Source organism: Manacus vitellinus, unplaced genomic scaffold, assembly GCF_001715985.3.
Source record: "Manacus vitellinus isolate BGI_N305 unplaced genomic scaffold, ASM171598v3 scaffold_11_pilon, whole genome shotgun sequence".
Classification (NCBI taxonomy): Eukaryota; Metazoa; Chordata; class Aves; order Passeriformes; family Pipridae; genus Manacus; species Manacus vitellinus.
Genome location: NW_021938895.1, coordinates 2,044,734 through 2,071,736, shown reverse-complemented (window position 1 = coordinate 2,071,736; position 27,003 = coordinate 2,044,734). Strand labels below are relative to the sequence as shown.

The following is a 27,003-nucleotide window of genomic DNA, read 5'->3' as shown; positions in this document are numbered from 1 at the left end:
GGATGATGCTCCTGAGCATTTGAGAGAGTTTTTGTCCCAGCCTGCCCCTTCAGATTCGTGAGGATGAGATCTGCTGTGGATATCACAGGCACAACAGCTGGGCAAAATGTGTGGAATGGTTATTTGCTTGATATTAATTGCTTTAAAAATTAGACATAAAATAGGAACCTGTATAACACTGTGGATTTGGGGACAATTGCAAGGCGAGGATGCTCAGGAAACTTGCTCTTCACTGCCCAGGACAGAATTAGATTGCAGTAGATTTTTTTCTTTTTTAAACAGCCTCTCGAAGCAAACAACCCCAATTCCCTCAGTCTGCTCTTCATTACCCTAAACAAGCAATGAATAGGAACTAGGTGGGGAGCCAAGCAGTGGGGCTGGACTGCCAGCATTGTCACGGTCTTGCTCCGTGACCTCACGCTGCTGGGGTTCAGAAGCTGGTAGCTGTATACAAATAATCTTTTTTTGCATGATAATAATGACCAAACTCATTTGCACAATTTAACTTTACAACATGCCACAAAGCTCCAGGCAGAGACAAGGTGAACATCAGCAAAAATTGCCAACTGAGGCACTGACATGCATCCCGTGCCTCAGTTTCCCCCACATCTGAGAAACAAGGAGAAGACAACCCAGACAAAGTGATGATGAGTGGAAATGTTGCTTTTCCTCACTGCTCAGACCCATCTCAGACCACCTTCTGGCTCAGCCTTTCTGACCTGGGGAGAGAGAGGGTTGTTCCCTTCTTTGCTGCATATTCTCAGGATTATCTAAAGTAGGTTGGTTTGGTATTCCTGCCCTGGAGGGAGAGTTGTGTCATTCCCCATGGCAAGGTGTTTTAAGGACAAGCTGTTTGACTCTTGCTCAGTGACAAAGCCATACAAAACTGTCACTAACTCAGATCTTATGGGGACCCCTTTTTTCCCGCTGGGCAAAATGGGGAAACTCTTGCTCCTGGTTCCAAATAAACTAATAAGACACCAGCTTTTGCACATCATGTGCTTCTCCCCTTCTCTTAGTGCCCGCAGCATGGGCTAACCAATATCACAAATATCTGCTGCTCAGCCGCCAGAAATGCTTTTCCACTCAGGAACATCAGCATCCTGCCCGTGGTGCAGGCGGAGGAGTTTCAAACATGTAGGGCAGTGACGGTGGCTGAACAAATCACCTCTCTGTCAGCTGAGCCTCTGTAACTGTCTGTGCATGTGCCCCCAGGCCACCTCGGAGGGGAATGAATGGGATTTAGCGTGTTAACATGAATTAATGTGAATTAATTTAGTCAATTAATTCACTGGGGTTTGAGGCTGTGTCGTCTTGCTGTACAAGCCAAGGTGGATTGGAAGCGCTCGTGGATCATTCCCGTCCGTCAGCCAGATGTGAATAGGAAGGGTTATGCTGCCAGCATTTGACTGCATGTCTGACCATCCCATCTGCACAACCTGCAGGGTTACACACACAGACAGGCCCTGAAGAGCAGCTCTACAGAGGTGTTTCAGTAACTGGCCATGACGTGTCAGTCCCCAGATACTTCTGAAGAGATGAACCTTGATATATCAGTGCAGGATGAAGTTTTGGCATACTCTGACAATAGGCACATTCTGAGAGCTCCGTTTTCTGTGAAGATTCATAAAATGAGAGCAAAATCATTGAAGCCATAGGAGGAAAGCCCTGATGGAGCTGAACCCAGCCCTTGTTCCATTTTATCTCGAGGGACTGACTCCCAAGCAGATGGCATGCCTGAGATAAACTACATTATTTAAGATTTCTTTGCACAGCAGACACTGCTCTCTGCAGTCACAGGAGATGGTCCTTAGGGTGCTCTTTGCAAATCCTGGCTTGAGGCAAGGGGTCTCTGGAGATCCTCCACCTCCCACAGTGAGCCGGGGGCATTCCCCGCCACAGGCATTGCCAGCTCCCCCAATAAATACCAAAGCCTCCCAAAGTCCCATTGCCTTGCGTCCCATGGCTGTGTCTGATCTGAATGGTTTCCTTTTACACTTCCCCACCACTGCCCATATTCTGCTCTACTTATTGCTTGCTACCTCTCTCGCAAAATTTCCCACCTCCTCTGACCTTGCTACCGCTGCGTCTTGGGTGTTCTGTGTCTGAGGCTGCTTCAGCAGTAGGCTCTGAGTCAATTAATTTTCCAAATCACAGCTAGCTCAGCAAGGCATTCATGAGTGGCAAGGTGGGGAGGCCAGCTGTACACTGGGGGAAAAAAAAAAAGTTTAGTTTCCCAATTTAGCCTGACATGTAGCAGGGGTGGCCAGGAACTGGTGCTGGCTGTGAAGTAAGATAATTTTCCAGGTATGTCAAGAGCGCAGGCACCACACTCAGAGTAAAACAGAAACAAAAGCACCAGCCCTTTCCTCTGTGGCAGGATCAGACCCCCAGCAAAATTACTTCCTACACTGGAAGCTGACATAAGACTCCACACTTCCAGTCAAATAAACACCTCTTCATTTCAGTGGCTATCTGACACGGGTGGAACAGAGGGCAGGGCAAAGCTTTTGGCTCCTTTATATTTTTAATAGCTATGAACACCCTGCTGGTGCTTAAGAAATGTACTGGTTAATAACTGATGAGCGTTGAAGGCAGCTCAGTGGTTAAGGTGGGCGGTGGGCGGTTCAATAGAGACCAGTTCCACCTTTGCCACGGACTCCTGGGTTGATTTGGGGGTCATCACTTTGTATAAACAAGTCCCCACAGGGTGAGCTATGGGGGAAGCTCCAACTGAGTCACCTTTGTCATGGCAAGTGTGTTTCTTCAGCCCCCCAATTCTCTGGGAGCAGGCTGTTCGTCCAGAACAGATGGGATGGGCACATGGTACCCAACACTTGCTGTCGGTACCTGGGTACACATGGGAGCAGATGTGGAGCAGAAAGTTCACACCCTTGTTCACCCTGCAGCAATTTTTCATGTCCTCACACTCCCAGACGAGCACTGGTGTGGTAGTAGCACTGGTAGGTGCGTGCCCACTGCTTAGCACAGGTTGAACCCACAGTGAAGATGTGGCACCACAGCTGCCAAGCTGAGAAGCAAGACCTGATTCAAAAAATATACTACATTTTCAATCTTTACAATGTTTAACTTTGTTAACTTTCCTGGAGCCGGTTTGGTCCAACCCTGTTGATGTGTGTTGGTGTGCAGACACTTTCATCCACCTCCGTTCCTCTCCCTTAAATAAGGTTAATAGCTCTCTCCTCCCTGCCAGATGAGTTGCAAAGATAAATACATCACATATTGAGTAGCACGCAGACACACGGATAACAGGGGGCAGCTAAATGCTTTGGAAAGATAACAAAATGAATACACTTGGCCACATAAAAAAAAAAAGAAAAAGGACCAGGGCCCATTCTTTGGACAAAAGGCCAACAAGCATGGCTTGGCCATGTCCACCGCATTCAATTTAGCCTCCAGATCAGGGTGATCATGTCCAAACTGTCCACTGGGAATGGTCTCTGGCCTGTGCTCACTCCTGAGCTGTGCCAGGCATTTTATGGGAGGGCCCCAGCCAAAAGCTTGCCCAGGCCTCTCCTAACAATTCCGTTAGGGCAAGTCCATGCTAACAACAACAATCAATGTGTCCATTGAACTGTTTAATTTATTAGTATAAATGTCCCCTTTCAGACTGGCTTTCACTATTGAATTCCTTTTCTTTGGATAACCATCTTCATTGTCATCTTTTCATTGCCCATCACAGCTCTGTGCTGTGAACATTCGCAAGAAAATGCAACTTTGTGCTCATATGGCATCAATTATTTCGTGTAATCTCTGCCTTGTCTCCCAGATGGGGCACCTCTTTTCCCCTTCTCCCCACCTCCTTCCTTAATCTAAGGAAAAGAAGAGTGATTTTCATTAGAGGATCTGAAAACCTCCTGCCCCTGTGTACAAGTTCACCCTCGATCCACCTGATCCCAGAGGGGTGGGTGTAAAACCAGAAGAATTGAGGGATGCCTTAGGGCATAGCAAAAGTCTGTGGCATGCTGGCCCTAGGCAGTGGTGAGGAGCTTTAACTCTGCCCATCTGATTTTGGGAGCCTCAGCTCCCAGCCCAGAGCAAGCCAGATCCTTCACACCTGACCATCCATATCATTCTCACTAACCCCAGATGAACAAGTGGCCTGGGGAGGGATGAGGCAAATTTTAACCTGGTTTGCTTCAGTTTTTGTGAAATTGCAGTGAGGGTAGAGGTTGGGATGCTGTGCAAGCAGAGGGAGCATCGACCACTGAGTAGGTTGCCTTGTCCCAGCATCAAGCTGCCTCTTTCATATGGATTTATATATTTATACAGTTCTTCCCTCTCTCCCTGCAAGCTGTTTACTTTTTTTTTTTTTTATATTTGATTGCAAATGTAAACAACCCTTTTTGACAATCTCAGCTCAAATAGAGATGCCTGGGTGGGATTTTCTGAAAGATCCTATCCCAAACTTGATTTTTCTCCCTAAGCTGGCATTGGCAAGACCTTCCTCTTCAGGGACTGCATCAAGTCCCATCTTCTAGGTGGAAAGTCAAATTCACAAAAACAGCTCTGTTGAGGTAGGCCATCCATGAGTGGGACATTTCAAGCATCTCAGATTTTTCCTGCCGAAGTCCCATCACCTGCTGAGCCCTTTTTCTGCATTCTCTGCTCCCATCCTGCCTCTCCTTACTGTCAAGACCCAGCCTGCCTCCTGAAATCCCCCTCATCTATGGTACCTTTGGCTTATCCTGCATTCCCAGCTTTCAGCAACACAACTCAGTAGCACACACCTGAGTTACATGCCCATGAAAACCCTCACATGAGGCCAGAAACCAGTGCAGGTTGTTAACAGCTATGTTGTGTTAAGGAGGAGGAGGAGCAGATGTGTCCCTATAGCAGGTTGTAACATCAATATGCATAAATTGAGTAGTTATAAGGGGAGCCAAGTCCTGATCAGACTTTATGCTGCTTGTTCCAGACTCTCTGGTGTAAATGTTGGTTTTGGAAGCATTTTCAATTGATTTCTTGCATGGGGTGGTGTTGGTCATCAGTTTTGTTACAGTACCAGGAAACCCTAAGGCAGAAGCAGAGCTAGAACTGAGAAAAAATCCCATGAAAATGTCTTCCTATCAGAAACTGTGATTCAAATAGATTTTCACTTTTCTTCTTTTTTCTCTCCTGACAAGGCTTTGATGAAAAAAGACACTTTACTGAAACAAAAGAATTTCTGTCAGAAGAACTCTTTCAGACAGGAAAAGAAAAATAATTTTGTGTCACACTGCAACTGCTCTATTCTTTGTAATGTATTTGGGTAACTCTAATTTCCTAATGTCTCAGTAGTAGTGTAAATATAACACAGCAGAGAAATGAAGTCATTTGATACTGTGGCAAGATGTTGAATAAGATCTGGTAGAAGCAGATGAAATAGGCTATTTATTTATTGTACATAATTTCATTTAAAAAAACCCCAAAACATTAAAAGCAGTTGTTAGCGCAAACAGCAGAACTTATCTTATTCCTTAAATCAGACTCTACCCTTTTGATGATGTCATATAACAGTTTGACTCTGACATGTCTTATTGGCATTTCCTGCTAAATGGAAATAATAGGAGCGTGGGTTTTGCTGAGCACTTCCTCCACACACACGTAGACACGTGTTTCTCCTCCCACCTCCCCACTGTCTGTAATCACTGCTCTGATGAAGTGTGACCAATCCAGAAGAAAAATACGACGTGGGATGGTGGAATCACTAGAAAATCATAATTTATTTTCCACCCAGAAGAATCCTTTTTGTTACTGCTCTTTGATAAACCATGATTTGTGCTCTTGTCAGAAGCCTCGACAATGGTAAACTGTGCCTTTTCATCACTCGAGCGCTTTTGCTCTCAGTCTCTTGGCTATAAATAGGGAAGTCTTTGTTCTGGCCCTTTTGGATCACAGCTACAAACACGGCCCATGGAGGACACTCCAGCCTTTCCATGCTTCTCAGTTGTTCTCCCGCGAAAAAGCAGCCACACAAACAAACAGGCTGCTCTGTTTGGACTTTCTCTTAAGTCGCAATTTCTTCCACTAAATGTTTATGCATTCCAAAGTCAAGTGACTTGCCTTGCATCTTGGGAACCCAGCGCTGGGGATTTGTGTGACTTTCAAGATTTGGAGATGTGTATTTAATGGACTCAGTTAACAAGTTAATTAGCATGTTTTTGTTTTTTTTTCTTCAAAGCTAAACTTTTGCTAAAATCAAAACACAACTAGCATTTCTTTTGGTGTTAATGGGAACATTTTCATAAAACCCAAAATTTAGAGCCAGTAGAAGGATCCTTGCTCAGCACATTTTCAGGAGAAGGGCTTGATGCAAGGCTCTTTACAAAGTCACAGGAATTTTTCCCTCTGTTTCAGCAAGTTTGGAGTCAGCTGCTCAATTTAGGTGTGAACTGTAGAAGAGAGGGCAATCTCCCACTTAGGGTCCCAAGTGTCTGTAGAAGAGAGGGCAATCTCCCACTTAGGGTCCCAAGTGTCATCAAGCCTGACCTGGAGAGTCTGTCTCTAGGATTCAAAGTCAAAGACTATGTTACTGGTACCTTCAGTACGCATCATCCCAGCACTGAATGATGGGCATGAGCAACAGGCTGAGAGCAGAAGGAGCTCCTGAGAATCCTGATGCCTGGTCATGGCTGGCTTGGCCCAAGACTGAATCACAGAGCAAGAGGCAAGTAATCTGTTCTTTACAAGTGCCTTCACTGCCTGGCCAGCCTCCTCAGTGACTCATGTGTGAAGCTTCTCCCTGACTTGCTTTTATTTCTCTTTCAGCTCAGCCTTTTTCTCTTTTTTTTTTTTTTTTTTTTTGAGTACAAATGAACTAAATTCTCCAAACTCATCTGCATTGCTATCAGACATTGCTTTCTTAAAAAACTTGGCATCATTTCTGAAGTTTCCCTATGTACACTTTCCTGTTCATGTATTTCCGTCATCCAGGTATCATCACTCAATAACCATACTGTGGCTGTAATGCTTTTCACATGGAAGGAATTGTGTTTTATTGATGGTAAATGTTGTAATGCACTTTCATGTCAAGATGAAAATCTGAAAAAGAAACTTTTATAGTGTATGCTACATGAAACCTCTACACTGAACCAGGCTGGGGAGAGAATATGTTCCAGTACACATATGCTGTGACTATATATAGTATATTAAACAGTCCTGGCATGCAGAAATGGGCACAAAATCATATCCGTGCTGCAAAAATTTCAGCATGGGCACAATCAAGTAGCACTCTCCCAAGCCATTTCTGGGCAGAGATCACATGTTACTAAAGCCAAGGAACACTGAATAGGCATTTTGGAGGTGGCTGTTCCTTTGCAGGGGCTAAGGGTATTGTGGATCTAATGAAAAAAAAGCCAAGTGGCTTCAGGACCGGAGTCTGAGCCCAGGCACTGTTTGGTTCATGCTATTACAGTGATCAAGCCTCCCACAGCCATGGGCAAAGATATCTCAGGGACAACATTTTACTAGCTGTCACTTGATTGCTATGATCACAATGGGACCAAACTCTTGGTCACTTTGATGATCATTTATTCATCAAGGAGTCAAAGCCCCACAACCTCCCAGTGAGGGGGCTGGAGCAACCTGCTCCTCAGGGGCCAACCTGCTTTCACAGAGGGGACAGCTGCTCTGTGTGCAATGGGAGAGGAATGCCAGAGCCTATGTGTCCCCTGCTGGGTTCTTAGCCCAGAGGGAAATCAGGACAACAATATTAAAAAAAATAAAAATCTGCCAGTAAAATAAGCCAATTTTTCCTGGGTGCTGCAGGGATCAGTGTCTGCAGCATTTGGAGGTTGGAGCAAATGCAAGGTCAGCCTGGATGCAGAACCAGCTGTGAGGAATCACTGGTTCCCCAAAATCAGAGTTTCCCCTTCCAGCATCTCCACCAGCACTGCCCCAGCTCATTTCTGAGCACAGATGGAGAAGAAGCTTTTTCTGGAAGGCACATGCGCTGCCTTGGATGATGGGGACCCGGGTGTGCAGCACAGATCGCTGCTTGGCATCAAGGTGCCGACTGCACGGCACAGCTGGGGACAGCAGAGCCTCTAGGCAGTCATTACCCCACATCCAGAGCGTCTCTTTGTGCAGCTGATTAATGTTTTTCCTCACACTGTTTATGGAAACGTGCAGCCTGGCCAGAGACCTTGGTTGGGTGCCACCTGCACCCACGCCACGGTTCTTGGTATTGCCAGCACATTTCCCTCATTACTTTTTAGGTTCTCTGACTCTGTGAATGATGTGGCTGAAATGCAGAAGGCCCATCCTCAGACTGTTTTTGTCTCTGTTCAAACCTCACTTCCACCTGCCATTGGATCCCCTCCAACTGCCCCAACATGAGTGAGGGTTAAAGTCCTGGAGGAATTTTAGCCCCGTGGGAGCAGGACACCTCTTCAGAAAAACTTGCTGGGTGGTTTCCAACTTTTTTTTTTTTTTGAAAAGGCAAAATGTTTAGCTACACCTTGGGAAAGTATCCAAGTCTATGACTGCTTGCCTGAAGGAGCCTTGAAGCTTTTTCAAGGTCAGATTGTCTCCCCATCTCAGTCACCATTTGTGTGGTGATATTAGTGAATTTGCATCTGATTTATGTACCAGAAAAACAAGATTACCACCCCTCTAAAACACAGGAGGAATGGCCTTCTCCTTCTTTCTTATTTGATTCTTGGAGCATTTTTTTGTTTGCCCCTAAGAGGAAAACTATGAAACTCAACCCAACGCCCAGCAGCTAATGGGTCAGGTTTCAGGTCTTGCTTACTCCTGTCAGTCACTGACACCAATTCAAAGTCTTTCAATATTAATAGTGAGATTAACTTCTGTAGTAGTGCATGGAAATAACAATTTTTTGTAAAAATATGACCCTTCTATTAAAAAATACAGCTGTCTCACTATTTTTGAGGACAGCCATCAGTTCAATGAACCGAAAAATAATTTGGACTTCAACACCAGGACATGAGGTACATGAAATCTGTTGGTAGATTGGCTCTAGAGCCACAGTGTTTTGCACCTCTTCATGACCCAGGTCCCAGGGCAGATGCTTCTGGGCTTTCTTTGCAGTCAGGGAGGAGAAATATGCTTTTAAAGTATCTCATCCTAAAGTGGGCAACTAATCTGGTTCAGATCAAAGCACAGATTTCCCTCTCCTGACTATAAAGGGAGTGAACACAGTGTAACTAACCTGTATGTGGAAGTTGTCCTGGTTTAGGTGAAGTAATCCCTATCTTGCCACTTTGGGCTCCAGCTCTGGTCCATTTGCAACTGTTCTTCCCAAACAGCTCATCCCCACTTTGGCCTGGGTTTTGAGGGGGATGGCTGCTATGTGTAAGCATTAATTAGTCAGGTCCTGGAAAAATTCACACTTGGCAAAACCAAGATGGAAATGCACTCCTGTCTCCTCCCAAGGGCACATCACTGTTGCTACACTAGCTCCCTTTCTGCTTTATTTTCTTCCAGGCTTCATAAATTTCACTCTCCTTTCTGTAGCCCAGCATCAGGACATGTGAATTCTCCCATTTGCTCTACCAGAAGGGATAACTCAGATTCCCACAAGCTCAGCTTTGCTAAGGCAAATGAACTCTGTGAGTTAGGAGGTCAGTGCACGAGGGTGGGTGTAGGGGTAGAAGCCAGAAGTGCAAAGGACAGGCCAAAAGGACCCCAAAGTGTTCAAACACCCAGACAAGTAATCCTGATAAGGGAAAAATCTTCTGCAAACAACCAGCAGAGCCAGGAGGAAAGATTTACTCTCACTCTGTATTATTTTTGCTATCTAGGAGCCTTGGCTACAGCAAAACCCTTTAGAAAACAGCAAAACCTATGTTACAGTTGTTTTTTGTGGATGGAAAGAGAGAACCCTTTTCTCTGAAAACACCCCACCCGAGGTTCCTGGAAGAGGCTGAAGTCTCTGGTTTCTACAGTGGCTGCCTCTTACTGAGGGCTCAGGCTGGTGTATGACTCCAACTTTAGCCTACAGAAGATGTGAGGAATAACCTCAGGAGTAGGGCAGGTAGTGCATGGATGCACAATGTGGTTGTTGATGGTCCAGGAATATCACATTTCCAAGGATATGGAAAATGGGAACTCAAATTGTTTTAAATGGAGCATCTTCCCATCTTGCTTCCACACTGCTAGGACTTTTCTCTTTAAATCTCTATTATCTCCTTTTCTGGTTTCTAGGGCTTGACTGAGAAGAGTCATTCTCTCCTTTTTTTTTAGATGTTTATGTTCAACATCCTGAGTTTATTCATAGAGCAACAAGCCTGCCTTTCAAAATCAAGGCCAAATCTAGGTCAAATCTGATAAACATTTGTCCTTTGCTCTGCAGACTCAGAGGGCTCAGGTACATGATTGTGTCACTGCAGCTCAATGAGTGACAACACGTCAGCTTCACCACACCAACAGTCCATGAACACTGAGCCCCAAAGGTGAGGCCAAACACATCAGCTTGAAACCTCTTTCACTGGGTTTTCTGCAAATGTACTTTACCTTACATTTAACAACAGCTACCACTTGAGTTCCAGAATTTCAGTGTTTGTGAGAGCAAAGGCTCATCACAAGCTCATAGTTTTCTACACAAGAATATTTCTAGAAGTATTTAAAAGGGGCTGTAGTACAGCATGTCTTGATTGTCCTCTGCTGCACAATAAAGGTGGCATCCAAACTTAGGCTTGGACAGAAACATCTTTGCTATCTGGAGAGACAGGAGTTCTGAAATTACTGAGTTTCACTGACTGACCACGTGAGTAAAAAGCTACAGGCAGACAGATAGACAGACATTGCCCTGGTGCACACATAGGGCACAGTCCCAGCAGTTCCATCTCATTCCAACGGGGGCTGAAAATCAAACATCCCCAAAAGTCTAAGTTACATCCTTATACTGAAAGAAGGGCACACTTAAAAAGTCACTCATTTTATCTACCTTGGCTTCATGTTCATTGAGCTCCCTTATTCATGGAACAGCTCAAAGCGGCAGCAGCTGTTCGTAGGAGTTGCTTCCAAACACATCAAACAAAGTAGTCACAGAATCACAGAATCATTAAGGTTGGAAAAGGCCCCCAAGATCATTAAGTCCAACCATTAACTCAGCACTGCCAAGACCACCACTAAACCATGTCCTCAGGTGCCACACCTACATGTCTTTTAAATACCTCTAGGGATGGTGACCCAACCACTTCTCTGGGCAGTCTGTCCCAGTGCCTAAACACCCTTTATGTGAAGAAAATATTCCTAATATCCAATCTAAAACTTCTCTGACACAACTTGAAGACATTTCTTCTTGTTCTGTCACCTGTTACATGGGAGAAGGGACCAACCCCCACCTGTCTACAATCTCCTGTGAGGGAGTTGTAGAGAGTGACAAGGTTCCCCCTGGAGCCTCCTTTTCTCCAGGCTGAGCCCCTCCAGCTCCCTCAGCTGCTCCTCATCAGATTTGTGCTCCAGACTCTTGCCCAGCTCTGTTGCCCTTCTCTGGACTCGCTCCAGCATCTTAATGTCTTTCTTGAATTGAGGAGACCAAAACTGAACTCAGGATTCGAGGTGAGGCCTCAGCAGTGCCCAGCACAGGGGGACAGTCACTGCCCTAGTCCTGCTGGCACACTATTGCTGACACAGGCCAGGTGCCATTGGGCTTCTTGGCCACCTGGGCACACTGCAGTCAGGATGCGACAGCACAGATGAAATCAGAGCAAATAAAATGCAAATAATGAAACTAGATTCATGTGGTTTAGCCCTTTTCCTCTGCTATCTTCGGCACTTTTGCAACACCGCGGTGATGGCTGATGAGAAAACAGAGGATCAAAGTGTCAAGAAAACAGGGGTTGTTTTCTTTGCATTAAATATGAAAAGAAACATTTCCCAGCTTTCTCATGACTTAGCCCAACCTTGTGAGTGGCTAAACATTGCTCAGGTGTGACTAAGAGGTGCTGGCTGCACAACGTCTGTACAAGGACGTATCGCATCCGTTAGTGTGTTTCAAAGCCTGGGACACCTCATTTTCCCTGGATGGTCTGCTTTTCTGCCTTGAGCAACAGCTTATGTACCATTTCTTTCACTCCAGGAAAAAAAAAAAAAAAAGAAAAAACAACAACACAAAATAAAACTTTAACAAAGCACTTGTCAATAAGGATCAATGCACCAGTTATGTCCTTGTGAGATGAAGACCAATGGAAGATGCCTCTGAGAACTGAAATTCATAATTGTACTGGAGGGCAATCATGGATACAATAGAAATATTGCTTTTATGGCACTTAATCTTTTCCCTCATCCCTCCCACTGCAAGGTCCCTCTCTGCTCCACTATCTGTCAGATAATTTATAAGATTACAGTGAATTTGGAGCAATTTTACCCAGTTTCTCCAGTTTCTTTTTTTTTTTTATTTATAGTCTTAAAATTACTTAGCCAAGAACTTGTCGTTTTTTCCAGCTATGTTGAACAGTCTAGCAAAGATATTGCTTCATCTCACTTTTATCCAGAAAACTGATCTCTAACACCAGGAGTATCAGGCACTGGAGTTTACAGAGGGGCAGTGGGTTATGTCAGAGTCTGAATGACCAAACCACTGACCAAAGAAGAATAAGCCTTCCCCCCATCTTCTGAAGTCTTCAAAACTATATGGAAACCTCCAGTCCAATCATGCACACAATTTTGGGGCCAGGGAGTAAGGTCTAGCTGGGATTCTGGACACAGGGGCATCCCAAAGCACTGCAGCAACAAAGAGTATAACAGTAAGTACTGTCGGCATCGCCACTACTTAATTATCCAGATGACCTTCAAATCCATGGATCTAGAGGCCAAAATTCTTGGTTTTCCTAGGAAACAGAAATCCTCTCTGCACAGAGAATGGGTTTTCCTATGCAAAAGCATAGGCCAATCCCACCTTTTCATCAGTATTCTCTTCACTTTCTGTTTATCCTGGGAGGGCCAATCTGCCCTGGTCACACACACACATTCACAAATACCCCCAGGTACGAGGTGCTGATCCACTCACATGCACAGAAAACAAAAATCCCCAAAGCCTAAAGGTGCATTTTAGGTTGCTTCTCCGAGAAAGGAAGCTGGAATTTTTTTATGTTACATTTTTAAGTATTCAAGTATCATGTAAGTACTACAATAGTGTATAAATACATATATTGGGGGGAAAAGCTCAATAAGCTACTGGCTCTCATCTTTAAATATACGGTGGAGGATATCCCTTCCAACATCCAGCTTCAGTTTCTGATTTAACAGTCTGTGTAACACTTCTTATATAGTCTGTGAAACCTTTTTTATGGCAATTTAGGGATTAAAATCCTGCTTTAGGAATGAGTTAGATGCGCTAGGAGGCAAGGGCATTCAAGGCTCTGCTTCCCACTGTTACCTTTGCCTAAAACATCAAGTGGCTACAAAAGGAAAACCAGCAGGATTCAATTCTACCATTTATCACCTGAAGAAAATCATTCCTTTGTATATCCTGCTAATAATGTTTTCAAACCCTTACTGTGAACCCAAGGAGGGAAAAGTAGAGTTAACAACTGTAGCAACTGTGGCAAAAAAATAATTCTCAGACTGCAACCTTTCTTTTCTTTTTAATTGGGATTGTGACTGTGATTATATTGGGATTGGGATTGACTTGTTAAGGAGAAATGTATCTACTGACAAGGTACTTGCCTTTTCCACAGAAATGGCATCACAGCCTTTGAATTCTTTGAGATTTTCCTCATCACAGATATTAACAAATGTGTACGTATTTTATGAAGAAATACTGATTTCTTAACAAAAGCTGTAAAGCAGCCAAAAACCCTTGAAAGAAAAACAGCAACTGCATTTTAAGCTAAAAGAAGCAACTAAATATACCGGGAACTGCGAGATTCATAGTAAGATCAATTCCCCTGTTCCATATATATTTTTACCCATTCCTGATAATACTTCTTATTGAACAACATTGACTTAACAAGGGGGTAAATGCAGATGCCAATTCATAATCATATTCACATTCATATCCCATATTTTCACCAGTGTCTTTCTAAAGAATTACATAACTTTTATTAAGCATTCATCTATTCTGGACACTTGAGAGGAGAATAGGTTTAAGAAAACATTCTCAGAAGTGAACTTCTCATTTTGGGAGGCAGCTGCAAATTTTGTTGCCCCCTTTCTCGTATTGCATGTGGGCGTGGGTGTGTTTCTGAGCTTCACATCTTCCTTCTCTGAGGTTTGGTTTTTTATTTGCAGTTGTTGTGGCAAAGAAGAACTGAAGAAATGACTTTGACACTTCATCTGCAAGACCTCAGGTCTGTGGTCATTCTCATCTCTAACACAGGACCTTTGCAAATTCAGTATTATCCTTTTCTCTGTTGGGTGCACATTTTCACATGTCTTGAGGGACAAGGGGCACTAGGCAAGTTGCTACAATTTCCCCTCATTTTGGTCCACAACACCAGTATGGGGCTGAAAGGACACGATGGGGGCGGAGAAGCCCTACATGTACCAGTGATTAACTCAGTTACACTCCTGGGGAAGGGATGGATCAGCTCTCATGGGTCAGGTTTTGGTTTGTAATTGAAATACTTTAACACAGCAGTAACTGAAATGCCAAAGGGCCAACAATGACATTAAATCTGGCAGCGACTTCAGCACATCTACAGTTCCTCAAAGCACAAACCGGATCTGATTTTAACTTGCTTTTTGACAGAAAGCAAGACTCAAATGTAAGATCTGAACACTGACCTTAGGTGTTCACACCTTCTGGGGGAACTGGAAGAGGGGGTGACTTCAGGGCCCTACTACTTCCAGTGGAAAGCCAGGATCTGAGCATGGAGATTTGCCTCTGAGAGGACTTGTGTTTATCGTGTGCATTTATCCATCTTCACCAGGGTTTCAGCCCTCAGCCCCTCTGGGATGGGCACAAGCCCCCACTGACTTCACCTGAACAGCCTCAGGGAAGTGCTATCTCATGTGAACCTCAGTCTGTTCAAGCACCAGCAGTTTGTGTTTTCCTGTCTCTAGGTTGTCACGCTGCAGATGACCTAAATTCTCTCTGTATTTTTTCTTTTCTCCAGATGGTGAGACCTGATACAGGCAGGTGTCTCTGAGTTGCCCATTGCCCCAGCATGGAGAACATGCCATAGGTAGAAGATTCTATGTCCATCCTTCATCACAGGCACTGCCAACACATAGTGGGAGCAGGGTCTGTCCCTCTATGCCACACACACCTGGATCTGTAAATCCACGGTAACCAGGTAATGCTGCAGTTCATCAGCACATTATCTGTTGGTATTTTCCATCATGGAGGAGCTGGTGAGCTGCTCCAGGACAGATGCCCACAATAAACAAAATGCCAGTCTTAACATGACCATGCCCCAAAAAGTATCTTTTATAAACAAATGCACTGCACAGAAAAAATATATGACCCTGTGCCCTGTTAAATGGAGCAACCAAAATGAGTTCCTAGTTGTAAACTTATGAAAATAGCAATTGGGGGGATTCTCTTGGTCAGGCGGAGACAGGGAGGTTTGAAACAGCACGTACCAAACCTTCTCTCGTTGGCAAGGAAAAGGGTTACACAAGTTCTCCATAAACATCTTTATCTGCAGTCATTAGCCAGCAATCCTAAACATTGGATGAGTTCTCCCTCGATGTTTCACAATGGGTTTTTTTCTGGTTTCTAGGAACTGTTTTCGAGGACTGCCATTCAGCATATGAGAAAAATGTGTGGCCATGATACACAGTTTCTTTTTTTCTTGGGCATTGCCCCATTACACAAATGCAATATCACATCACCATGTACCCTCCTTTTCTCTAACACTTTCCATCCAATACCTATAAACATACTACAAACATGAGTGATCTTACTTTGAGTTCAAAGATCCCTGCCCCAACGGAAATACAGTTTCTGGGTTGAACATAAGGAAAAGATGATTGAAGGGGTAGTGTGGGGAGAGGCAGAAGCATCTTCCTTAATGCCCAATATAATGCCTTATAAAACTCCAATCCCGTCTTTATCTAGGACTTTGAATTAGTCTCTTCCAGACTAATAAAAAAGACTGAGAACAAAAACAGGGCAGAAGGGAAAGTACAAAAAAAGATGGAACAAAAATGCCATTTTATACCACTGGCCCCAACTCAGCATGGAACCATTTTCTATGGCAAGGAGTAAGTCAAGCAAATTCCTGGTCGCCTGATACTTTCTACAGCTCCACAAAAGCTGTGAATTTTGCAGTTCTTTAAAACAGAGGGGGAAATCCCTTCCAGCACTGCTCCAAACTCCCATGTGGTGCAGGAATTGCTGCTCCACTCACAGCGACAGATCAGCGGAGGGACAGAAGCACAGGCTGGATTTTCAGTCCCGACTTTGAGATGCAGCTGCCAAGCGGTGTTGCAAAGACAGACCTCTGGAGGTTTCTCATACTTTTTTTGGCTTATCCTCCTGGTGTATTCATCTTAACAGAAATCAGCTGTTCTCCTTCTCACTTATACAGTATTTGCAGGAGAGACTTCAGCATCTGGCCTGGCTATTATTAAAAGATGAGAACATCTTGCTCTTTAAGGAGAACACCACTACTGGTAATAAACGGACAAAGATCCTTTGCATCCAGGTTTCCCAAGATCAGTCTGGATTATTTGGGTTTTTTATCCCTTCTGTTGCAGTCTTTCTTTCCTGTTTCCTCATATTTGCTAACCAGCCTCGCACACCCTGGAGCAGGAATAAAAATTGTGCTTTCCTGGGAGAAGCTGTCTCACAGCATTTGGAAGTAACAGCATCATTTTCAGCTACCAAGGACTTCTTTTTCCAGCTGCGGAAATCAAAAAGTAAACAAGCTGGGGGGGCGGAGGGGGTGAGGGGAGTGGGAGGGGGGTTGAGGAGCTGCCTTTGTGTTTAGGGTTCGACTTTATTTTTAATAGTGCTCTAAAGTCACAGTCTGGAGGAACAGCTACAGCCTTCCAGCACCTAAAGGGGCTATTAGAGGGCTGGAGAGGGACTTTTGACAAGGGCCTGGAGAGACAGAACAAGGGGGGATGGCTTTAAATTGAAAGAAGGCAGGATAGATTAGATATTAGGAAGAAATTCTTCCCTGTGAGGGTGGTGAGGCCCTGGCACAGGTTGCCCAGAGAAACTGTGGCTGCCCCATCCCTGGAAATGTTCAAGGCCGGGCTGGGCAGGGCTTGGAGCAACATGATCTAGCAGAAGGTGTCCCTACCCATGGCAGGGGTTTGGAACAAGATGGTCTTTAAGGCCTCTTCCTATCTAAACCATTCTGTGATTCTCTGAATACAAATGAAGGAGAAAGGAGAGGTCACCTAGCACTGGAGTCCTATAGATGTGCAACAAGGTTTTAAACCCTTATTGCACCTTTTGTGTCCAAAGCCAGAGGCAGGAACAAACCCAATCCCTAAACCAGAAGTTGGGGAAAAAGTTACCTTCTGCACTTTGAAGGGCCGGGGGGTGGATATCAGGGGAAGGTTGGGGATGCTGAAATCCCGGCTCCATCTCCACACTTAGAAGATACCAAGACTTGCTGGGCACAGCCTTGCTGAGAGGATCTGGTGCCAGTGGTACTGCATTGAGCCTCCCTTGAACTGGGAGACCAACTGAGACTCCTTCCAACCAGCACTTCAGTGACCCTTCATTGATAACACCCACACTTACGGGTAGGAAAATGCTGGCGTCCAAAACCGCGGGGCTATTAATAGAGGGACTTCAGCTGATCTCCACTGGCGTAATCACCAGCTGAATTTGGCCTCGTGGTAAACATTAATCACTGGCAAGTTGCTGCAGCATATCAGCTTTAACATGGGTTGTTTGCTTTTCTCTAAGTGTTGGGACATCCCACAAAGCTCCAGCTGCTTGTCCCGAGCGAGCTGCTGGGAGGGAGCGGCCAAGGGCTGCCTCCACGGATTGCAGCGATCTCTGCTTTTTTTCCTGCCCCACCACAAATTCAGAGTAAATCTGTTGAGACAGCACAACTTGGCCTTAACTCCACATTGTTATTTGACCAGATCAGCAGTCTGGAAACTGGGTCAATTTTTCTAAACATGTGGTTTAGAAATGTGCTGTTTCAAAGGACACTATCCAATGGCGTGAGACCAAACATTGGATTTGTAGTGAAAAAAAGCTAAACAACAACAACAACAAAAGTCCAAAGCTCTCTGTAAACACTGAGTCCACGGGACACCCTGACAAAGTAGGGAAATAATAAATTCCCTGATCTATATTTAGGGAAACTGAGGCATAAGGAGTCCCAAGTCATTTGGAGAATCATAGATGATGCTGCAATTTCCCAGCTACTAATTTGTTTCATCTTTACAAGTTCTTAAAATATACCTATAGGGATTTTTTTTTATTCTCTCACATAACTGCAGTAGGGAAATTCAAGTCTGCTTGTTATTTAGGTAACACAGTCAACACAAGAAATGTAGGTTGCATTTACCCTAAGTAAAATATGCAATAAATGTGCATGAGAGTAGCAAGGCAGGCCTGAGAACTTCAATTTTAAATTATGTTGTGGGTCCCAAGTTACTACATCAGATCATCAGAAGCTTTTGGAAGTTTGGGCTTTGCTCTCTTTGTATCTCACAGCCTTATCCACTAGTGAGGCCAACAGTTTCCTATTCCCAGTGGGGTAAATGCTGAGGTCCCCCCCTCCAAAGACATACAAGTATCACAAAGAATCCTCCTGGGAACAGCTCCATTCATCCCAGACTGACATTGCACCAGAAGATCTACAGGGAAAAGATAATCACAGAAGGCCCAAGTTAAATATTTAATTTTTTTTTTGCTTTAAGCTTGTGCTAAAACTTTTGTTGAAGATGTTGAGCAGAAATTCTCAACCTGCTCCCAGTATTTTAACTTCCATGGTCGTCTACATCACCTGTCCAAGGATTATGGGTTTCTAGTGGATTTGCTTATTACTTTTAACCCACCTAACAAATGTTTCTGAGGAATAACAATCTTAGTCGGTCCTCTGCAAGCATTCAGCTGAGTGGTGAGTGCCTGAGCTGGACACCCTCACTACACCCCTACCCAAATATATGACCAGTGTGTCCTCCCCCATGCTGCAGAGCTGCTGTGACTTAGGCAGAATATTGTCCATCCATGAGCAGTAACTCAAGGGAGGGATTTCACCCCAAAATATTGATTCATTTCCTCCTGACCAGGCAGAAGGTAACTAGATAGTTCATATCAATCCTTAGATATATAACTGAAGTTATTTCCTCCTTTTCCCCAGTAAACTGCTTGATGAAATTTTTAATTGGTGCCAGCATAGGGCTTGGTCAGACCCTGCTCCTTCTCACCCCCACCTCTCCCCAAGAGCTTGCTTTAGGCACAAAAACAGGCCTGCTCTGAGTCCCTCTGGTGTTGCTCACAGCCACAGGAAATTAGAAAGTTAAAACCAAGGCCAGCAGAGAGAGGCAGTGCAGGACTGTGTGGGACCAGCAAGGTCTGACTCCAGTCATCCAAAGCTGATGTTCAGCACTCACAACCCAAAACACAGAAGATATTTACTGACACCAAAAAGATGGGGAAGAGAACAGTCATCACCACTTGCAGGAAATGTCTCTAAATCTTCTCTCCTAAAGTGCTTTGAGTTTTATCTCCCCCCACTGCTCCACATATCTCTGTAAGGGGCTGTCCTCCGTGTTGGCCAGTGGTGGTCATTTTGCCTCGAGTGTTTGATTTCTGGCTAAGGCAAGAGAGTCACCTTCACAAGCTACAGAAGGGTAAATGAAGCAAAAAATCAAAAGCAACATTCCCAGTATGATACTTGACCAGGAACTGCTGTACTGGATCAGAGGGATGGTTTGGCTCTTCCAGCCCTTTTTCGGACTATGACTGCTGTAGACATCCCAGAGAAATGTGCCAGAAACCAACAAAAATTGATCTTTAAGGTCCCTTTCAACCCAAACCATTCTATGATTCTGTGAAAAGACAGAGGGATCACTGTAACTCCTCAATAACCTGCCTATACACAAATTTAATCCTGTCCAACCACTTTATTCAGATTGCATTTAACTGAATATTTGCTCTCCATACAGTCACGCAAGCACTTTTTATCTCAGACAGCAACCTGTAGCAGGCAGCTCCCAGCCTGCCTTACAGGGCCATGGGATAATTAGGAAGGAACCATGGGAGGTCTCCAGCCCAATCTCCTGCTCAAGCATCCTCAATTCCTGGGGTCAGACCAGGTTGCTCCATGTTTTATGCAGTTGGGTCCTGTAAACTTCCAAGGACAGAAGTGTCACAATCTCTCAAGGCCCCTGTTCCATCACTCCATCACACAAAATGAAGGAAAATTGTTTCTTTTCATAGATGAGAATCTGGATTAAGTGATCGTGAAAGGAAGAATAGCTAAATTAATCTGTGTGCCAGAGGGAAACAGAAAGTCTTAGCACTAATGTTTGTAGCACAAGTCCCCCAGAAAAAAATTATAGAGTAACTACATCACCAAGTGTTGATTGGTTTGCTTGGTTCCTCACTCTTGGATCAAGCTTCCCTAAAATCAGGACTCAGATTATGAATTGGAATGAAAACACTCTTGAAGATCCTCAAATATTATTGCAAGGTTAAAACACCACATAACGAATGTGTAGGTCCATGGTAAAACCAACAGAGCTCCCAAAATCAGTGTCACTGACATTTAGACTCCAGAGACAAAGGTTTCTTGAAATGATCAGAACCTCACACCTCTCTTTGCTACTATTTCTCTTTTGTAGACTCAAGAAATAGCTAAGAAGGACAAGAACTTAATATGAGATCAGGAACAAGCTTGCAAACAATTCCTGTCCTCTCCTCCTGCAGGCAGCCTCAGGTGAACTTAACCTCACCTTCATTAGATGCATCTCCTCCTACCCCTGACACTAAGCTGGAGGAAAAATAGCCTCCTCCCTCAGTCCCCTCCCAATCCATATATTTTTTGCTGCTTGAAAACTATTCTTTCCTCAGGCCATGCAAATCACAAGATTATCTGTAACTACATTCCTCAGGTCTGACCAGGAAGAGGTGGGGATGGATCAAGCCTCATCCTGGAAAAGTGTCATAAATCCCAATCCCTCCCTCCCAGTTTGGAAATCCTGGTTTTCCCTGTACTTCAAACTCTGCCCACAGCCCTCTTAGCACCAGAATGTCATAGCTAATGTCAACTGATAGGTTTCAGAGTTAATGATGCAGCAAGAAAGAGCAGTTTGCACTTCTCTAAGAAACACAGGTTTTGATAGTTTGCAGGCTCAGAAAAAGAAGCAACATTTGAGATCAGTTTTAGAAGATGTTCTTTACCACACAAAGGCCTGGAAACTTGCTTGTTATATTTAATTGATGGGGCCAGTACCGTGTCCTACCCTGTGCTTGCTTTACCCTGCCTGGTGCCAAGAGGAGACAAGGAAGAAAAAGAAGCGTAGAAGAACATTAACAAAAAAAAAAGCCATTTTATTGAAAATGAAATTAAAACTTCAAATTAATATTACAATCATGAGAAAATGCCAAACAATTCAATTTACAGTTGCAACATACAATACAAATAGTCCCTTTGAAGTTGAAGTAAACTGATCCACAATCATCGTCTGTGGCATAAAGCAGAGTGTGTTTGTACAATATGTGCATGAAAAGCAAATCTCGGGTGACAGCATTTGAAAAAATAAAAAATTAAAGCTTGTATTTACACAAAATGCTACAAATATTTTGTTCCAGCAGAAGTTCAAGATTGGTAAAGCATATTAACAACAAAAAAAAATTGGAATGTCACTCATATTACCTAAAGTTACTGTAAAAGTATGGTTTTGGCTGATATACTTAAAAGTATTGCATTAAAAAAAAAGCAAAGAGTTACCTGTAAACATGGAAGTAAACAAACATCTAAAAAAGTTCTCAGAAAATGTTAAACTGAAATGCATTCTATTTAAAAACAAGAAGAAATTCAGGGGGGCAGAGAATGGGGCTTCTTTCAGCTCATGGCTGATCCAGGTTTAATTATTGCTTTTGCTCATGGCTTGCTGGCGCTGCAGCCCGGTGAGGGGCTGAGCCTCGCTTTGCTCAGGGTGAAAGTGCAAAATTCTCCCCACTCCAGATGGTACCTGCGGAAACTGGTCAATCTTTGCTCAGGGGACTGCTGGCAAAAAAAGTTCAATGCTAAGAAAGACACAGCAGCTGGTCTTTTAAAGTAAACAACAAATGCCACACAAGTGATGCTGTGGGGTAAATAATTTGCTTTACTCATCCGTCCCTACCGGCTGCCCCCGATCTGGTTACCCTTAGGAGGAGGGAGAGGAGGCTTTAATCCTCCATTTGGCAAAAGGGACATCGTGCCTTTTGTGCTGGAAGTAAATCTTTGGTAGGATAAGAGAACTGAACTGTAGAAAAAGGCCATTTTTTATCTTTAAATCTATGACTGGTGCCAAAGATTGCCACTGCCCCGAGGGAAGGGCTGTCGTACCTTTGGGAAAACTCCTGCAATGCCAAGTACCTCACAAAAGCTCCAATAAACTGATAGGATTCACTACATAGCACCAGGTGGTTGGGGTTTTTTGTCTGACATCCTGTTTCAAGAGCATTTCCAAGTGAACTCAAAAGCATTTTCTGAAAGCTTTGGTGAGCATCTCTGCCTCAGCTTGTACAAGCTCCCTCCACGACCAGCCTGATGTACGAGGAGAGATTTTCCAAAGGCACCGGGAGGGTTCAGGAGCTACTGAAAGTCAAGAGGCTGGTGCTCCTCTGTCTGCAGGTACTTAGAAAATCCTTTCCTTCCTATCTCAAGCAGGCAGAGTCGGGTCAGCCGAGGGCACGGATCAGTTGGATCAGGCACTCGTGCCTCGACCGGGCGGAGAAAACGTTTTCAACGTCTGTCCCTAATGGTCCAGTTGAAAAACCGCGGGGACACAAACAGAGTCCTGTCGGTATTGGGCAAAACAAAAAAATCTGGTCTGTGCTGGATTTATCCAGAAACAAAAACCAAGTGCTTGAATTTTACAACAAAGTCTGAAAAAAAAAAAAAAAAAGAAAAAGAGAGAGAAAAAAAAAAAAGAAAATCTGGGTTGCTGCCTGCAGCCACTCTTAACAACATTTCAACACAAAAGCACCCTAAAAATTACTTAATATGCATACAGTAAACCTTAAAAAGCCCTTCTCAGCAATAACAAATAATGTACAAATATAGTACCTTTTATTAAATAGGAAACAGCTTGCACTGGCAGTACATCTCTTTTTCTCTTGCTTACTAAACAAAAAACAAAACTGAAATGTGTAACCAGACACTGGCTTTTTAAGTGCTGCTGAGACTAACAAACGTTACTTTACAGTTACAAATAAATGGACAGTGGTATGCTTCAAGCTACCACAAACCAACAATAAATAGAATCAATTACAGCTTCCATCTTTGAAGGAAAACTAAGTATTAGAAGAAAAACAAAGTGTCTTACTTATACTTTAAGCATACTTGGTATACAACCTTTAGAAGGCAAAGACTTTTTATTAATTTATTGTTTTTAAGAGCACGTCGTCACGCAGATTGGAGGGATGTACCATGCTAATGGAAACTCGTTCAACAGCTTCGCTATTAACGAGCAGTAGGGGTGGTGTCTGGCTTTGTAATGGCTGTGCCCACTGTTGGTTTATTGCAATACTTTGGAGGGAGCCAAAGAACACCCAAGGAGCAGCTTGGAGGCCTCCAGCCCCTGAGGGGGCTGCAGAGAGCAGTGACTAAAGGACTAGAAGGAGGAGGCACCAGCCAAGCCCACCAGCACGTGCCAAACATCCCACTAAACCAGGCTTAACATCACCTGTTTGGGGAGAGCGTGGGGCAGGTGGTTCAGCTCCCACCACATCCAGCTGTTGCCATGTCACCTCCCTGTTTGATATTGCTGCCCTGGGCTGGACAAAATTTGGGCCCCTCCGCAGGACAGTTTGGCAGCAGGCTGGCCAAGGGTTTTGGGTGCAATCTGTTCTCCCTGTATCACGTCTGGGAGCACTAGAGCAGCTTTTAAGGTGAGTTTAGATTTTCAGCTTCTGCAGAGGTAAGTACTGCTGCCCTTGGGCTTGTCCCTCTAACACAGCAACAGCCACACCAGCTTCAGAGCCACCACATCATCCGTATGGCTCCCGCATTTAATGCTAACGGGCGGTGACTCGCTACCAGGCAGCTTCTGTCTCAAGTTTGGAATCTTTTCATTCCACTGAGTGGGCTGAAATTGCAAGGGGAGGGGAAAATGTTTCACCATTTCTCCCTTAATCCCATTTCTTGAGATATTTAACAATTCATTATTTGCAAAAATACGGTCCTTGAACAGTTTTAATTTTTCTTTGGGGAAAAAAAAGACAACAACCCTTCTGAAATCCAAATTATGCTGTCAAAATAGACCATTTTAAATATGAATCTTTTCAAATTTTGAAGTTCTGAGAAAAATCCTAGGAGAAGAAGAAATTAGGGGAAGGGTGGAAAATATTTCATCCTTCCTACCATTTTTCCAGTGTCTCCACAACTACTGATTAAAAGGCAAGACTGTGTTGAAGGCAACCAGACAGCTAATAAAAATATTTTAAACACAATATTTCCTTCATAAGTTATATAAAAAGATCCTACATCCAAAATCATTTGATGTGGATGCATTTGGGTTGGGTTTGTCATTTTTAAGTCACATTGTAAACTGGTTCACACTGGAACTGCTTTTCAGAGTTGGGTAAAGGTTTGAGGTTTACACCATCACAGAAATGTAATAAGTAAAAAAACCAAAAAAACAAAAAACACTTTTAGAGACCGAAGTCAATATATCATTACATTAAGAAATGTTTAAAGGGTCCAAATGTCATTAAATAATTATAAATATTCTTTTAAAGTTATATGATGATTCACGTTAGCAAACAACCTCAAATTTTACACATTTATAATTTAAAAAAGAAAATAAAAAGAGAACATAGCTGAACACAAATACTATGTATACCATTTTGGCTCTAGTAATATATATTGCCATTCTCATATTTTGCATAAGTAATAACATTTTGTTTTTTCGTTTTTCAAGGTTTTGGTTGTTATTTTTGGTTTTTGGCTAATCAAAGGCAAAATGAGGGGATACAAAAGCAAAAAGGAAACCCTGGGGTTGGCTCACCTAACTTGAAAACTCATTCTCTTTAAGTACCCGAAAACAAACCAAAAAAGCAGTGAACAAAGAGAAGTTCCAACCGTTATCCGCAGCAAGGCTTGGGCAGAGTTTTTTGGGACAGCTGTTTTCGTCTGAATGGATCATGGCAAAATGGAAGCAACTCGCTCCTTGCTTTCCTTTTTATGTGCACCAATACAAGCCAGGTGAATTGCACTACGGGTGTGGAGAGGGTCCCATACGTTGTATGATTGCAACTGTATCTGGAGTTCATGGTTAGTTTGGGGTTTTTTTATTAAAATAAAAGGGAATGCAGCCTTTGCCTTGCATCACCATGTTTCTCCTGATAGCCGGGGAGTCCGTTCTCTCCTCGTTGGCAAAAGTAACTCACTAGTTATTACAAAACTCTTGGGGGGGAGGGGAAAAGGAAGGGGGAAAAAAAAGAAAAAAAAAAAGGAGGGGGTGATTTTGTGTGTGGAGAAAGTACATTTTAAATATAAAATGGTTCCAAGGGGGAAAAAAAGAAAATATGTGCTTTGATTCACATAATCTGAAACATGGGTTGTGGTGTGTTGGTAACTCTTGTGTTATTTATGGCCATTATCATCCCGTCTACACAGTTGCACATATTGGTAAAATTTTTTTGTTTTTTAAAGAAAAAGAAAAAAACCCCAAAAACAGGCACTTCGTAGTTAGTCGACCGTTTGGTGTTTGTTTTGTTTTTTTTTTTTGGCTTGCGGAGGTCGGGCCGGCTATGGAAGAAATCTCAGTACGGCCTCCAAACGGACTCATCCATCCTGCCACTAGAATTCAAGACGGTTGGGGAGCTGCTGTGGCTGCCATCCGCCTCCACCCCGTCACTCTGGGTGGGCAAGTTAGGGTTTAGCAGCGTGCTGCCGTTGGACGTGGTGGTGCACGGCGGGAGCATCCTGGAAGGGGAGCGGTCCCCTCCCGGCACCATGGGGAACTGGTATGATCCTGACGAAGTGCCATAGTAGAGATATGGAGTGCTGCTGGTCTGGAAAGGTCCACTTTGGTTTTGGGAAGAGCCGGGGTAGGGTGGTGGTAGGTAGGTGTGGTAGTGAGTGGTTGCGGACATACCCAGTGACATGCCTGAGGTGACTGGCGGTGTATAGGTAAAGGTGGCTGGATAGTGCATTCGTGGGTTGGAGAAGCGGCTCTCAGTGAGGGATGAAATGCTTGTGAACTGCCTGGGATCTGAAAATGGGCCCAGCTCTGAAGCACCTAAAAAATTATAACAAAAGACGGGGGAAAACAATTCTGTAAATACCATTTTTTGTATCAAGTGATGATAGAATTTTATTTTTCTAAGATAACCCACTTCTTTTGGCCCCCAAGAGAACAGCAGATCACATCAAGCAATACATTGCAAGGAACAGAGTCATACATCTGTCTTCTACAAGCGCTGGGCCAAACTCATCCGTGGTCTAACTCCACTGATGCCAATGGAGGGAGCAGCATTGCCAACCTGAAGTGTTCAAAGGCCACGAGTCAGGTCAGGGAAAAAAAAACCTCTAATATCAAGAGATTGAAAAAGAGCCAAAAAAAGAAAGGGGGAAAAAAATTCTCTGAAATCAAGGGATTGAAATAGAGCCAAAAATAGAAAGGTGGATTTGGAGTTGATTTGCCTTCTGGTTTCGGAGCTTTGAGGGTTACATATCTCTGGATTTTTGCTAGAGCCTCTCAAGAAACTCAAGTCTGGTTGCACACAAAAGCTGAGATTCAGCACAGGCTGTCAGGAGCTGGCATTTCCAGAAAAGCAGAAATTATCATGCAACTTGTAATAAAGCTACAAGAGCTGGCAACACCGAGTTAACTGTACCACTGACACCAGGAGAGTTAAACTGGAGGTGATTAAGACCCACTTCTTGCCTTAAATAATTTATTTAGGTGAGAATGTGTTCAGCTGCTTCCTTTGGCTGAAAAATGCTG

The 27,003-nt window shown here is 43.8% G+C and overlaps 2 protein-coding genes across 2 annotated transcripts in view; both read right to left on the bottom strand.

Moving 5' to 3' along the window:
- The window catches only part of LOC115308114 (predicted GPI-anchored protein 58), a 67,972-nt gene extending 45,710 nt beyond the window's left edge, over positions 1–22,262 (bottom strand). The window contains exons 1-2 of the mRNA XM_029965766.1: positions 22,189–22,262; positions 21,792–21,817 (exon numbers count right to left, since the gene is read on the bottom strand). Of these exons, the coding sequence (XP_029821626.1) occupies positions 21,792–21,817; positions 22,189–22,262 (100 nt within the window). The remainder of the gene's footprint in view (positions 1–21,791; positions 21,818–22,188) is intronic.
- Positions 22,263–25,816: 3,554 nt separating this feature from the next.
- RUNX2 (RUNX family transcription factor 2) overlaps positions 25,817–27,003 on the bottom strand; it is an 83,979-nt gene continuing 82,792 nt past the window's right edge. Inside the window, exon 6 of the mRNA XM_029965765.1 lies at positions 25,817–26,295. Coding sequence (XP_029821625.1) covers positions 25,817–26,295 — 479 coding nt within the window. The remainder of the gene's footprint in view (positions 26,296–27,003) is intronic.